The 14864-nt window shown below is 35.2% G+C and overlaps 1 protein-coding gene and 1 pseudogene across 2 annotated transcripts in view; one reads left to right on the top strand and one right to left on the bottom strand.

Moving 5' to 3' along the window:
* SBF2 (SET binding factor 2) overlaps window positions 1-14864 on the bottom strand; it is a 412105-nt gene that overhangs the window by 230401 nt on the left and 166840 nt on the right. For both annotated transcript variants that reach the window (XM_090264085.1, XM_090264092.1), the window contains exon 3: window positions 2925-3062. In XM_090264085.1, the coding sequence (XP_090120211.1) occupies window positions 2925-3062 (138 nt within the window). The remainder of the gene's footprint in view (window positions 1-2924; window positions 3063-14864) is intronic.
* Window positions 1335-2337, top strand: LOC150018186 (Y-box-binding protein 1 pseudogene; annotated as a pseudogene).

The following is a 14864-nucleotide window of genomic DNA, read 5'->3' as shown; positions in this document are numbered from 1 at the left end:
GGGGATTAAAACAGTTTCCTTTGGATTGCGGATGCAAAATCTAGGGCACCAGATGTGTGCACAAGCTCTTTCCAAAGAGAAACCAATGAATGGCAGAAAGCTGGAGAAAGGACTGTAAGACAGTACCTGCCAGCCTCCTTTGTCTCCAGGGAAAGTCAGAATCAACCTCTAGATGTGAGCTGAATTAGAAACCTGAACTGCAGGCAGCAGCTTTCCAAGTGTGAATATAGGACTCTACTGGGGGAATAGTGCAAGATGGGCATTTTTCTCTGCTGCCATCATGCTGAGCCCTAGGGGGATAGCCACAGCAAACCTTTCAAACTCATCACAAACCCTTATTTTATTTTCTATATTCTGGTGGGTCTCATGAACACAAGTCCTATTGACTTTCAGAGCTAGGAGTTTGGGGGGCCTTTGTGAGGCTATTTCAGAAAGCAAGTCAACTCTTCTCCCTGGTGGTAATACTCATTCATCTGTACGTAGCAGAAAGTAGAGCAAATAAAGCAAACTGACTTTCTCAACATCCTCCAAACTCCTTTATAGTTTCTTTCTTGTATTAGAGCCTTGAAAGCAAAACAAACAAGTAACAAGAAAAAGGTTTTCCTGATTCCTTTACAGGAGAGTGGGGATTTGTATGCAATCTGACTTTCTCAAGGAATCATCTACCCATATGAGATTTAAAGAAGTCAACAATTTGAGAGTCTGGCTGCACATAAGAGACTGGATTTTTAGGACAGCTATTATGAGGATTATATTGCCTAGTGCCCAACATCAGAAGTGCCAAATGGTACTAGGTAGTTCCTAGTACCCAGAATTAGTTTCTGGCTTACTCTTCACCCATGAAATTACATAAGATGCCCAATAATACATCTTCATAAATCCTTTCTTGCATAACTTAGAGAAAGTACATCCAGCTGTCTGAAACTAAGAACCTCAACTAATACGCTGAGTCAGTATTTTTAATCCCTATAGTAGTAACCAAGGAATTTCAGTACCACCATCTTACTATCACCGCCAATAGTAACAAGTTAACATTTACTTACATACTTCAAAAATAACATCAAGGACTGTGATAAGTGATCTATAAACATCCTTATTAAATACTCTATGTTCCATGAAAGACCCCCTCCGGAGAAGGACTGACAGGGAAATTACAGGTTCGCCATGACAGGATACAAATTTAATAAACAAATTCATAGATATGCTATTCTTAGAAGCATTAAAATTATAATTTTTATTTTAAAAGAGAACAATTAAGAGAGCGACCCCAGAGAACCCTGAGCAGCCCCACCGCCGCCACCGCCGGCCCCAGTCACCATCACTGCACTGCAACCATGAGCAGCGAGGCCGAGACCCAGCAGCCGCCTGCCGCGCCCCCCCACCCCCCACCCCCCTGTCCCCACACTCGACGCTGCCGACACCAAACCGGGACACCAAACCTGGCACCACGGTCAGCGGCGCAGGGAGCGACAGCCTGGGCGGCCTCACATCCGGGGCGCCTGCCGGCGGGGACAAGAAGGTCATCGCAAGGAAGGTTTTGGGAACAGTAAAATGGTTCAATGTAAGAAACGGATATGGTTTCATCAACAGGAATGACACCAAGGAAGATGTATTTGTACCCCAGACTGCCATAAAGAATAACCCCAGGAAGTACCTTCGCAGTGTAGGAGATGGAAAGACTGTGGAGTTAGATGTTGTTGAGAGAGAAAAGGGTGCGGAGGCAGCAACTGTTACAGGCCCTGGTGGAGTTCCAGTGCAAGGCAGTAAATATGCAGCAGATGGTAACCATTACAGACGCTACCCGTGTCGCAGGGGTCCTCCATGCAGCTACCAGCAGAATTACCAGACCAGTGAGAGTGGGGAAAAGAATGAGGGATCGGAGAGCGCTCCTGAAGGCCAGGCCCAACAGCGCTGGCCCTATCACAGGCGACGGTTCCCACCTTACTACAGGCGGAGAGCCTATGGGTGTCCACCACAATATTCCAACCCTCCTGTGCAAGGAGAAGTGATGGAGAGTGCTGACAACTAGGGTGCCGGAGAACAAGGTAGACCAGTGAGACAGAATATGTACTGGGGTTACAGACCACGATTTTGCAGGGGCCCTCCTCGCCAAAGACAGCCTAGAGAGGACGGCAATGAAGAAATCAAGGAGATGAGACCCAAGGTCAGGAGCCACCTCAATGTCGGTACCGCCGCAACTTCAATTACCAACGCAGACGCCTAGAGAACCTTAAACCACAAGATGGCAAAGAGACAAAAGCAGCCGATCCACCAGCTGAGAATTCGTCCGCTCCCGAGGCTGAGCAGGGCGGGGCTGAGTAAATGCTGGCTTACCATCTCTACTATGATCCCGTTTAGTTATCTAACAAGAACAAATGAATATGAAATTCCAGCAATAAGAAATGAACAAAAGATTGGAGCTGAAGACCTTAAGTGCTTGCTTTTTGCCTGTTGACCAGATGACAAGAACTATCTGCATTATCTATGCAGCATGGGGTTTTTATTATTTTTATCTAAAGACGTCTCTTTTTGGTAATGACAAACGTGTTTTTTTTTTTTTTTTTAAATAAGCCTGGTTTTTCTCAATACACCTTTAAAGGTTTTTAAATTGTTTCATATCTGGTCAAGTTGAGATTTTTAAGAACCTCATTTTTAATTTGTAATAAAAGTTTACAACTTGATTTTTTCAAAAAAGTCAACAAACTGCAAGCACCTGTTAATAAAGGTCTTAAATAATAATAAAAAAAGAGAACAAATAAACCTGGACATAATTGTTGTTCTTGCTCTTTAACAACAGTATAGTCATTCATTCTTTTTAAAGTAGCCCATTGAACTCAAGCTGGAAGTTCTAACAAAAACAAATATGGCATAAAAAATTCCTAACCATTGTCATTTTGACTGTATTTTGGCTAGAAAAGTTGTACCTGAAGATTGATTTCTGCCTCATAGAAGGTTAGGCACGAGCAGTAATGTCGATCTGAGTCAATATCTGTCAGGACCACCACAAAAAACGTCGGCTGCTTCCTCTCTCTGGACAGCTGCCACCCACTGGGCTGACAAAACTAAATGGGATAAAAAAATTGTCACATGTTAAAAGTACTATAATGAAAATATATTACTTACAAATCTCTGAGAAATGTTAAATATCACCAAATTTTTAAAAATTTCCAGCTGACTTTATATGTTACCTCAGCCAATATAAAAAATAAATAATGTAGATTCATAATGTAAAACACCTTCACTAATGTGCATATATATTTTATGAGAAAAGTCTAGATTTTTTACAGATACCACTTATTCTGAGACCTAGCAGCATACATAGGAACACAGCATCAAAATAAGAGACTTTTCCCCCATTAAAACAGATCATGAATGTAAGCTGAAGATAAAGTGCTATCTCTGTCAGTGATGGAAAACATGATTATTTCTAAATTCCTTCATTAAGCTACAATTCAGTACAATGAAAAAGATTTGTTCATCAAGACATACCTCATTCTGGGATACAAAATATGCTTTAACAAATTTAAAAGAATATGAATTGTGAAATATATTCCCTCAGGTTACAGTGGAATTAAATTAGAAACCAGAAACAGAAAGGTAGCTGAAAAATCCCAAAACACGTAGAAATTAAACAACACACTTCTAAATAACACATAGGTAAAAGCAAAATCTAAAAAAAAGGTTAAATATTTTGAATAAATGAAAATAAAAATACAACCTATCCACATTTGTAGGTTCAGCAAAAGCACTACTTAGAGGAAAATGTATAATATTTAATGCATATGTTAAAAAATAAAACTGACCTAAAATCAATAATCTGAGATTCTTAGAAAACTAAGAAAAAAAGCAAATTAAATCCAAAATAAGCAAAAATATATGTATTTTTTTGATTAGAGCAGAAATGAATAAAACTGACAACAGAAACTCAATAGAGAAAAATCAACCAAACTTATAGCTGCTTCTTTGAAAAGATTAATAAAATTTAACAGCCACTAGCCAGGCTAACTATCAAAAAAAAGGAGTAGATACAAATTACAACTATCAGAAATGATCCTATGGATATTTTAAAGAATAGTAAAGGAATATTATATACAACTTCATGCCTATAAATTTAATAATCCAGATGAAATGAACCAATTCCTTGAAAGACATATCTGATAAAACTCACAAAAGAAGAAATAAACAATCTGAATAAATCAGTATGTTTTTTTCTTTTAATCCTCACCCAAGGACATGTTCATTGATTTTAGAAAAGGAAAGAGAACAGGGGAGATGGAAACATTGATGTGAAAGAGAAACAGCAATCAGTTGCCTCTAAGTACAAGCCCCCAACTGGGGACCAAACCTGCAAGCAATAGAGGTATTTGCCCTGACTGAAATCAAACTGCCACCTTTTGGCTCACAGGATGATGCTTCAACCAACTGAGCCACACTGGCAAGGGCTGAATAAGTCAACATCTATTAAATAAATTGATTCAATAATTTATAACCTTCTAAAACAGAAGTTATCAGGCCCAAATGGTTCACTGGTAATTCCTCCAAACATCTGAGGAAGAAATTAGACCATTCTTTACAATCTTTTCCAGAAGATAGAAGCAAGGGAAATATCTCCTAACTCATTCTATGAAGCCAGCCTTACCCTAAATACCAAAACCAGAAAAATAAATTACAAAAAAACAACTGACCAATATCTCTCATGAACACAGATGCAAAAATCTTCAACAAAATATTTGCAAATCAAATCCAACAAAGTATGAAAGGAATTATGCACCATGACCAAGTAGGATTTATTCAAGGTTGCTTCAACATATGAAAATCAACTAATCACATCAAGAAGCTAACCCCTCAAATCACATGATTATGTCAATAGATGCAGAAAAGCATTTCAAAAAAGTCAACACCTATTCATGACAAGAACTCTTAGCAAACTAAAAATACAGGGGAAGTTCCTTAATCAGAAGCTTTCTTACTAAGATCAGGAACAAGGCAATGATGTCCTCTCTCATCACACCTTTTCAAAATTGTGCTGGAAAGTCCTAGCTAATACAACAAGAAAAAAATTTTCATATACAGATTGAGGAAAAAAAGATAATTATCTTTGTTCTCAGATGACACGATTTTCTGTGTAGAAAATTTGAAAAGATCAACAAAAAGTCATTGACATGAAAGTAGTAAGCAATTATAGCAAGGTTCCAGTTCACAAGGACAATATACAAAAGTCAACTGCTTTCCTATATACAAACAATGAACAAGTGTTATTTGAAATTAAAAATGCAATATGATTTACATTAGCACTTCCCAAACTGAAATGAAATAATTAGCACCACCCCCCCAAAAAAACCCAGAAATCTAACAAAATATATAAAAGATCTGTATGAGGAAAACTACAAAACTCTGATAAAAGAAATCAAAGAAGAACTAAAGAAAGAGAGATTCCATGTTCATGAAGAGGAAGACTCAATATTCTGAAAGGAAATCACAAATCAAAATTCCAGGAAGTTATTTTGTGGGTATTATTAGCAAACTGATTTTAAAGCTTATAGGGAGAAGCAAAAGACCCACAATGCCCAACACAATCCTGAAAGAAAAAGACAAAGTCAGAAGAGTGGCACTATCAAATTTCAAGTCTTACCCTAAAGCTACCTACAGTAAGCCCAGAAACAGACCAACCTTGACAAAGAAGCAAAGACTATACAGTGGAGAAAAGATAGTCATTTTAACAAATGGTGCTGCACCAACTAGATATCTACATATAAGAATATATTAATATATCTAGACACTGACTTTACACCCTTTGCAAAACTTAACTCAAAGTATATCATACACCAAAATGTAAAACACAAAGCTATAAAACTCCTAGCAGATAAACAGGAAGAAATCTACATGACTCTGGGTTCAAATGACTTTTTAGATATGACATCAAAAGCATGAATGATGAAATAAATAATTGATAAGCTAGACTTCATTACAATTACACACTTCTGCTCTATAAAAGAAACTGTCAAGAAAACAAGAAGATAAGCCAAGGACTGGGAGAAAATATTTGCAAAAGACATATCTGATAATGTACTGCTGTCTAAAATAGACAAAAAATTCTTAAAACTCAATGATAAGAAAATGAATGCAGTTTTTAAAATGGTAAAAATCTCAGCAGATACCTCAATAACAGAGAAGATATACAGAAGGAAATAAGCATACGAAAAGATGCTCAACATCATAAGTCATTAGGAAATTGCAAATAAAAACAGTAAGATACCACTACACCATTATGATAATGGCCGAAATCTGTAACACTGATAATGTTAAGTGCTGTCAGGGCTGTGAAGCAACAGGTGGGAGTACAAAACAGTACTCACTATAGAAGACAGTGTGGCAGTTTCTTACAAAATTAAACACACTCTTAGCATATGATCCAGCAATCATGCTCCTTGGTTTTCAACCCAAAGGAGTTGTAAACATATGTTCACATAAAAACCTGCTTATACATATTTATAGCCATCAAGATGTCCTTCAGTAGGTGAATAGAAAAATAAATTGTAGTACATCCACACAATGGAATATTATTTAGTGCTACAAAAAAATGAGCTATCAAGCAATGAGAAGGCATGAAGAAACCTTAAATGCATATGACTAAGTGAAAAACACACCAATTCCAAAGGACTACATATGGTATGATTTCAACTATGTAACATCCTGAGAAATGCAAAACTATGGAGACAGTAGAAACACTAGTGGTTGCCTGTGGTTGGGGGTGTGTTGTGGAGAACAGACAGAACACAGAATTTTTAGGGCAGTGAAACTATTCTCTATGACACTGCAACGGTGGACACAACACTAAGAGTGAATTCTAATGTCAGTTATGGACCTTTGGTGGTAATGGTGTATCTAATCAATGTAGATTCATTCATCAACTAACAAATGTAGATTTGTGGTGAGGAACAGTGACAGTATGGCAAGCTGTGTGTTATGGGAGTAGGAAGTATATGGAAAGTCTTTGTACTTTCTGCTCAATTTTGCTGTGAATCTTAAACTGCTCTAGAAAACAAAGTCTTTTTTTTTTTTTAAAGATATCTTGAAGGAAAGAAAATATATTAGCAGTATTGTTCAAGAAACAAAACAGAAATAGAAATGAGCTCCCCAGTAGAGCAGCGATCGACCCCAGATTACCTTCTGTTACTCTATTTAAAACCTATTGGTCTCGTAGAATTTCTCATTCTGTAGAGAAGTTGTGAATTGATTAACGTTTCTATCCAAATGTAGTAAATCATTCAAGTCTCACTTTTTAAATTTATTTTTAGACTGAATCAATGAGGCAATGAAAAGAGAGACAGATTTTGGAAAAATCTGATACAAAAGAAGAAAGAAAGTTTTATAGATATGATTATAGAAACCACGGTTGGAACTAAGGGGGCAATAATCATAGTAACTAACATTTACTTCACTAAATTATATGCCAGAGGCTATTCTGAGCACTTTGACCATGTTAATTTATGTAAGCTTTCCAAGATTAGTAGCAGGTAAGTACTAATATTCTACCTCTTGTAAATGAGGAAACTTGCACTGAGTGATTAAATAAATTGCTCAAGATTACATAGTTACAGTTAATAATGTAACAGAGTACGAAAAGTTCTCTGATGTGTTTACAGATTCCACACTGCAACTAACCTTTAAGAATGACTATTAAATTTTGGTGTGGTATTCAAAAAGAGTTTTCACAATTATCTGAAAAGGTTATTAAAATACTCCTCCTCTTTCCAACTACGTATTTATGGAACCTGATTTTCTTCATATACTTTAACCAAAACAAAATACTGCAAGAGCTTGAAAGCAAAAGCAAATATAAGTATCTAGCTGTCATTTATTAAGCCAGTATCAATCATATTTACAAAAATATAAAACAATACCATTCTTTTCCCTATTTTTTGTTTTGAAAATGTAGTTATTCTCATTAAAATATGCTATTTAATATGCAATAGTTGTTTTTAAATGAATAGCTATATAGCTTTAAATTTTCTATTTGTAATTTCTAATACATAAATGAATAGACAAAACACATAAACAAAACTCTCTGAGGATTGTCAATAATTTGTGAAAGTATAGAGTGTGAGACCCAAAAGTATTAGACTGTTAATGTAGTAAAATGCATGTCAGCATTTAACTAGGCTTGGCTTAAGCTACTTGGGTAGCAGAGAGGTATAATCCTGGTGAAATTGAGAAGTTTTATTAGGTTAAAACAAAACCCAGAAGTTTCTTTCAAAATCCTCTGTCTCTCAACAAACTTCTTTCCTGAATTAAGTACATTTTTCTAAAATGAGCTCAATCAGTTTCAAAATCAGGAAACAGGTGTCTGTGCTAGCATTATAAAATAATATAGTGATTTATACAGCCTGCATCATCAGTGCAACAAACAACACTTCTGAGACAAAGGGAATCCATTCTGTAAATAAATAGCAAATAATCTTATTTTCTTTGACGTCTGTCATTCATTATTATTAACTGCTCATTAGGCTTGTAAATGGTATGAAAGCTACGACAACTGCATATTTTCACTAAATTTAAATAAAACTATAGGTTTTCAATAAGAATTAAACTCTTTATGTTAATTCAAAATATACTGGCTTCTCAAATCAAAGGTACCAGTCAGTCACAGAGAGTTCACAGATAACAAAAAAACTTTTACAAGCAAATATATCTATTACTTAGATAAGTAAGCAGATATTTTGCTGCTTAAAACTGGAGAAAGCAACTCTTAATGTGCCAAATTTTCTCAAGACCTTTACACATACACAAAACATAATTTAAAGTTACAGAATAACCAAAAATGTCCGTTGCATTAGTGTGACTACTTTGAATGACCTCTCAAAGGTGAAATATTATAGTAGGTTCTCTGGATAACAGTCACCCTTAATATTTTTCAAGACCTTCATTTACATCTACAAATTTACAGCTTACCAAAACACATTTTACTGTCCAATTTTTATATAAAAACTAAAGGTGTCCTTTTTTTTAAAAGTCTGTAAGAAAATTCCTTCTTCTGGTAGAAAATAATAAACACATAACATCCAGAAGGAGAATATGAGTTTAGGTAGTAAGACCTCCTTAGTTACTGAAGTGGCCTCATTTCCCTGAGTTTAAGTATAACAGGAATTCTACTAAATTCTGATTTTTAAAAAAAGTAGTAACAGTAAAATTTTTGGGAAATTCCAAGGGTCATTTTTCAGATTCAGTAATTACTTCTTCAAAACTAATCTTAATGTGACCACAGCTAAGATTGTAATGGTAATTCATGGTAAGCCTGATCAGATTTTTTTTTTTTTACTAAATTTTTCAAAAAGAGGCTGTCAAGATAGTCAATTAGACACTGGTTACACATGAGATCCCTTATTTGATACTTAAATTACAGTTATATAAAGGAATTATATTATACTCTGCATTTAAAAGTATCATTAGACAAAAACTCCATAGGATATTTTCATGCTGTATTTTCAAATGAAAATATTAACATACAAATATTCAGAAAATGAACAATAGCTTTACAATTGAGTTTAAATAATGGTTTTTTCAAAGGATGAAAATGTCAGTTAAATGTCTACTTTTCAAATTCACTGTATCATAAGATTAAGAACTAACAGAATTTGGGGTATCAGGGATGACCCCACTACTTAATGAGAAGTACTCCTCATGGGATTTAGGCTAGAAATATAAAAATGGTGGCTGGTTCAATTATTTCAGTTCTTAACTAAAAGTATGCTGGGGAAGTAATAAACAATGAGGGAGTGGACACAACAATTCTTGAACCTGAGCTCAAGTCACATTTCTGACAGGAATGTGAGAGAATGTTTAGACAGCTGGAAACAAATAGTAAGCAGAATGATAAGCATTAAGCAAACAGGATAAAATCAGAATTTTGCTCTCCCCAGTGTCTTTATTGGCAAACAGGGAAAAAAATGCAATCACAGGTGCAAAAGTGTTTGGAATTGACGGTCATAACTGACCGGCCTACATTCTGCCCTCCCTTTTCAAGTCACTGAGGAAAAGTATCTATTTGGAGTGATATTATCAATATGCATACCATATAAGCTGACAAATAATATTGTTTTCAAACATACATATGTCTATGCAACAACTTCTGTTTACGACTACTCCCTTCCACCTGAACCTCATCATTTCACACAGAACAAGCTCATAAAAAATTTTAAAACATAGCCTTTTTAGGATGTTATCCATCTTTGTTCAGCTCCAGTTTTCTTTAAGACCTTGGCATAACCTGGAAGCAAATGATACTTCAAGGTTGCAAGGTTAGAACTGACAGACATTGCTAGACTCCACATATTAATGCATTACAAATACAAGCATTGTTTACTTGCTTGTTTCTTTAATTGCCCAAATGTATGAACTAGATCGTTTGCCAAAAAGGCCACCCATCTGTAAACAAAACTGCCAATAATCTCTCATATTTGTGAAACACTTTATATATAGTTGTATCCTACAAGACTCATTTACAAATGATGAAACCAATGCTATGCGATGTTTAGGTCATATAGCTAGTAACAAAGGCAGGACTAGAATTCAAGTCTCTGTATCTCTAGGAACTGTCTTTTCATTAAATTATCTTTATTAATAACTTTATTGATATTTTTATGTTAATATAAATTTATTAAAAAAATTTTAAAACTATGTTCTTTAACATGAAACCTTTCCTTGTAACATTTATCTCTGACTGTGTGTAATATTTATATAAAAGGGAACATATGTAGTTATATATATAGTTTTATGTATAGAGAGTTATGAGTCCTGTTTTTCACCACCTTCTATAATATGTACATTTTCTCCTGTACTTATGTTAAGAAAATTATTTTTAATTACCAAATATTATACCATCACACAGGTAAACATAAGTGCCATAACTTAGACAATCCCTTATTGTCTGTTGTTTAAGGTGTTTATTGTTTTTAAAATAACAAATGCTGGGTTAAACATGGTGTTTGATAAATCTTTCCAGGCATGTCTCAATATTTTCTTAGGGAAGAAGAACTGGTTTTATAAAGTACAATCAAAATGAGCACAAAAATATTTAATCACTCCTGAATTCCTTTTAAAGGTTAGGTGACCCCTAAATTATTTTGTTCTCCTAATAGGTTTCTAAAGTGGACAGAAAAGAAGTGATAACAAAGAACTGTTAGTGTGAACAATATTCTGACCAAAGAAAAACTGATTTGTAAAATAAAGTAATAGAAACTTTAGGAGACTGAAATCTGTTGCCAAGCCAGGACATGGCAATGTCAGGTGTGTGCTGACATTACCATATACAGACATTTTTCAAAAGTTCAGAGAAAAGATAAGCCTTTGGAAGAGAAGCCAGTTTAAGATTTGGGAAGCTCTCCCCTGTTTTGTTACCATAAAATAATGGGTATCATATATATGTGCCTAATTTTAGTGGACAGTTTTTGATGAGGTATACATTAAAAACAAAAAACAAAACAAAACAAAAAAAACCTACCCAAGATTATTTGCTTTAAATGAAGCTTAATTTAAATGGGTGGCCTATATTGCTTTTAGTAGATAGTACATTCAGCTATTGTATTACTACTATAGAACATTACATTGTCCTCATCAGTAAAATAAAACTTTTCCTATGTATAAGATAATATGATTGTGTGCCTAGAGAATCCAAGTAATTTGTCAAAACATTGTTTGAATCAGTTACGTAGGCAGATTTAATCACATATAAAAATCAATGATTTTCTTTGATAACAGCAATAAGTAGTTAGGAAAAAACATCCTATTTATAATCTTAACACATTCTCAAAGCCAGAGGATGAGCTAACCTAATCCGTTAAGTTTTAATATTTTGGCATATCAGTCTTATGAAGAGCCCTACACATAAGGTTTTAAGTATAAGATTTCAAGAAGTAAACTCCAAAGTGAAAAATGAACATTTGGAATAGCTTGTAACATTCACGTTTTGAAAATACAACTACACATGATTCAAAACAATTCCAAGATGAAGAGCACAAAAGAGAAGTTATTAATGACTTCCAGTTAACTACGGCAGATAAAACAAATATGTTTACCCCCAAACTCTTAAAAGCCTCCAAAATTAGAATTAAAAAAATACAAAGAGCAACGTAATATGAAAGGAGGTAACAACAGATTTGAAATGTTAAGACCTTGGAAGCAGAAAACTGTTTTACACTACAAATTACTGGAAGAGATAAGGAATGAGAGACACCAAATATGTAAGAATGTCGCCAGTATGGAAGATCAAACAACCAACCAAAAAGAAAAAACTCCATGGCCATAAAGACAATGCAAGGAGAAGCAGAAAACTGGAAACACAAGAGAATTAAGGATTCAATATCATAAAAAAGGAGTTTATGTATCAAAGAACATTTATAGAACAAGAGAGACATTAAAAAATTTTAATATTATGCTAGGTGCCCGAAAGGGACAAATGGAAAATGGTAGAGAAATAAGTTTAAAAAAAATAGATCACTTCAGGAGTTTTAATTCATAGGTAATAGGAAATTCAGAAAGAGCACATATAAAAATGTATAAAAGAGGCCAGGGATGGTGGTGTTAAGTGGGGCAGGTGGTGGTGGAGGTGGCGGAGAGGTAGGTGGCCCGGGTGAGCCCAATACATCTGAGGTTCCACCCACTGGAAACCCTCTCCAGGGTGGGACCACCATCCCAAAGGATGGTGCCCAGGTAGAAGTTTCTAGTCGAATGCGTTTAGGACTTCCGGTCAACATGGAGGCGTAGGTAAATATGCTTCACCTCCTCGTGCAACCATACAGAGAATTACAGCTACATCTCAAATCAAGTAACACCCAGAACCATAAAAAATTTGAGCTGTATGGAAGTCCAACAACCAAAGATTTAAAGAAGCCACATTCATCCAGATGGGTAGGAGGGGCAGAGTTGCAGAGACGGGCAGGGAGGTGTGGAGACACGGTGTGGTGCAGAGAGGCAGCAGCAGCAAAACAGGCACAGTGGTCCCCCACATTCACGTGCGGTGGATAAAAATCAGCAGGGATACCTTGGGAGCGAGCGATCCCAGCTGCAGGTCAGACCACACAGCACAGGGTTCCAGCATCGGGAATATAAATTCCCATAACTTCCAGACTCCGCTCCACACAATTTACAGGTACCTTTTCTACAACAGGCCACATTATTAAGACAGGGAGTCAAAGCAGCTCTACCTAATACACAGAAACAAACACAGGGAGGCTGCCAAATTGATGAGACAGAGAAATATGGCCCAAATGAAAAAACAGAACAATTCCCCCCCCCCAAAAGAATGAAACAAAACATAGATAGCTAACCTATCAGATGCAGAGTTCAAAACATAGTAATCAGATGCTCAAAGAATTCATAACATAACTTAAAGGAAGAAATGAAGGTAACACTAAGTAAAATGAAAAATCTATAGGGAAACATCAGTGGAGGGGAGGAAGCTAGGATTCAAATAAAGGACTTGGAACATAGGAAGAAATAAGCACTGCACTAGAACAGCAAGAAGAAAAAAGAATTAAAAAAAACAAAACAAAGCAAGGATAGTATAAGGACCCTCTGGGACAGCTCCAAACATAGCAACATCTGAAACATAGGGATGCCAGAAGGAGAAGAGGAAGAGCAAGAAACTGAAAACTTATTTGGAAAAATAAGTGAAAGAAAACTTCCCTAATTTGGTGAAGGAAACAGACATACAAGTCCAGGAAACACAGAGTCCCAAACAAGTTGGACCCAAAGAAGACCACACCAAGATACATAATAATTAAAATGCCAATGGTTAAAGATAAAGAGAGAATCTTAAAAGCAGCAAGGGAAGAGAGTTAACTACAAAGGAATTCCTGTAAGACTATCAGCTGATTTCTCAAAAGAAACTTCACAGTCAAGAAGGAGCCGGCAAGAAGTATTCAAAGTGATGAAAAGCAAGGACCTACAACCTAGATTATTCTATACAGCAAAGCTATCATTTAGAATGGAAGGGCAGATAAAATGCTTCCCAGACAAGGTAAATCTTCTAAAGGAGTTCATCATCACCAAGTCCTTATTATTAAAATGTTAAAGGGACTTATTTAAGAAAAAGAAGAAGATCAAAACTATGAACATTAAGATGACAACAAATTCACAACTATCACTGATTTAAAAAAAAAAAAAAAAATCAAACTAAGCAAACAACCAGAACAGGAACAGAATCATAGACATGGAGATGATTTGGAGGGATATCAGCTGAGAGGTGGAAGGGGGAGAATGAAGGAAATGGTGAAGGGATTAAGAAGCATAATTGGTAGTTACAAAATAGACGGGGATGTTAAGAATAATATAGGAAATGGAAAAGCCAAAGAACTTATAAAGCATGACCCATGGACATGAACTAAGGGGGGAGAGGTTGCTGGAGAGAAGGGGGATATCAGGTGGAGGTGGGCCAATGGAGAAAAATTGGGACAACTGTAACAACACAATCAATATATTTAAAAAATTTATAAAAGAAATAACAGAGCCCTCTTCTCCCAAAAAGGCTTAAAACCATCAGAGAGGACTAAATTTCCATATGTCTAGCATAATAAATTAATGGTTTTTAAAGCACATTAATTTTAAAACATCATCACAACATTTCAGAAAATAAAAAATAAAGATCCTAATCGTTTCCAAAAAGGGAAAAAAGAGTTATTGCTCAATGGATCAAAAATCAAAACACCAACAGAAATTTATATATAAATAATCACATTGATATAATCATAAAATAAAATCAACTTCATCATTTAAAAAACAGGACATAATTCATCACACCTATTCTTAAATAAATAACAATAATGTCACTGATATTATTTACTGGACATATTAGCTAAAGCAATTTC

Source organism: Furipterus horrens, unplaced genomic scaffold (genome assembly GCF_987537825.1).
Source record: "Furipterus horrens unplaced genomic scaffold, mFurHor1.1.pri manual_scaffold_2, whole genome shotgun sequence".
Lineage (NCBI taxonomy): Eukaryota > Metazoa > Chordata > Mammalia > Chiroptera > Furipteridae > Furipterus > Furipterus horrens.
The sequence above is the reverse complement of the archived record's forward strand: the minus strand, read 5'-3'. Positions and strand labels throughout refer to the sequence as shown.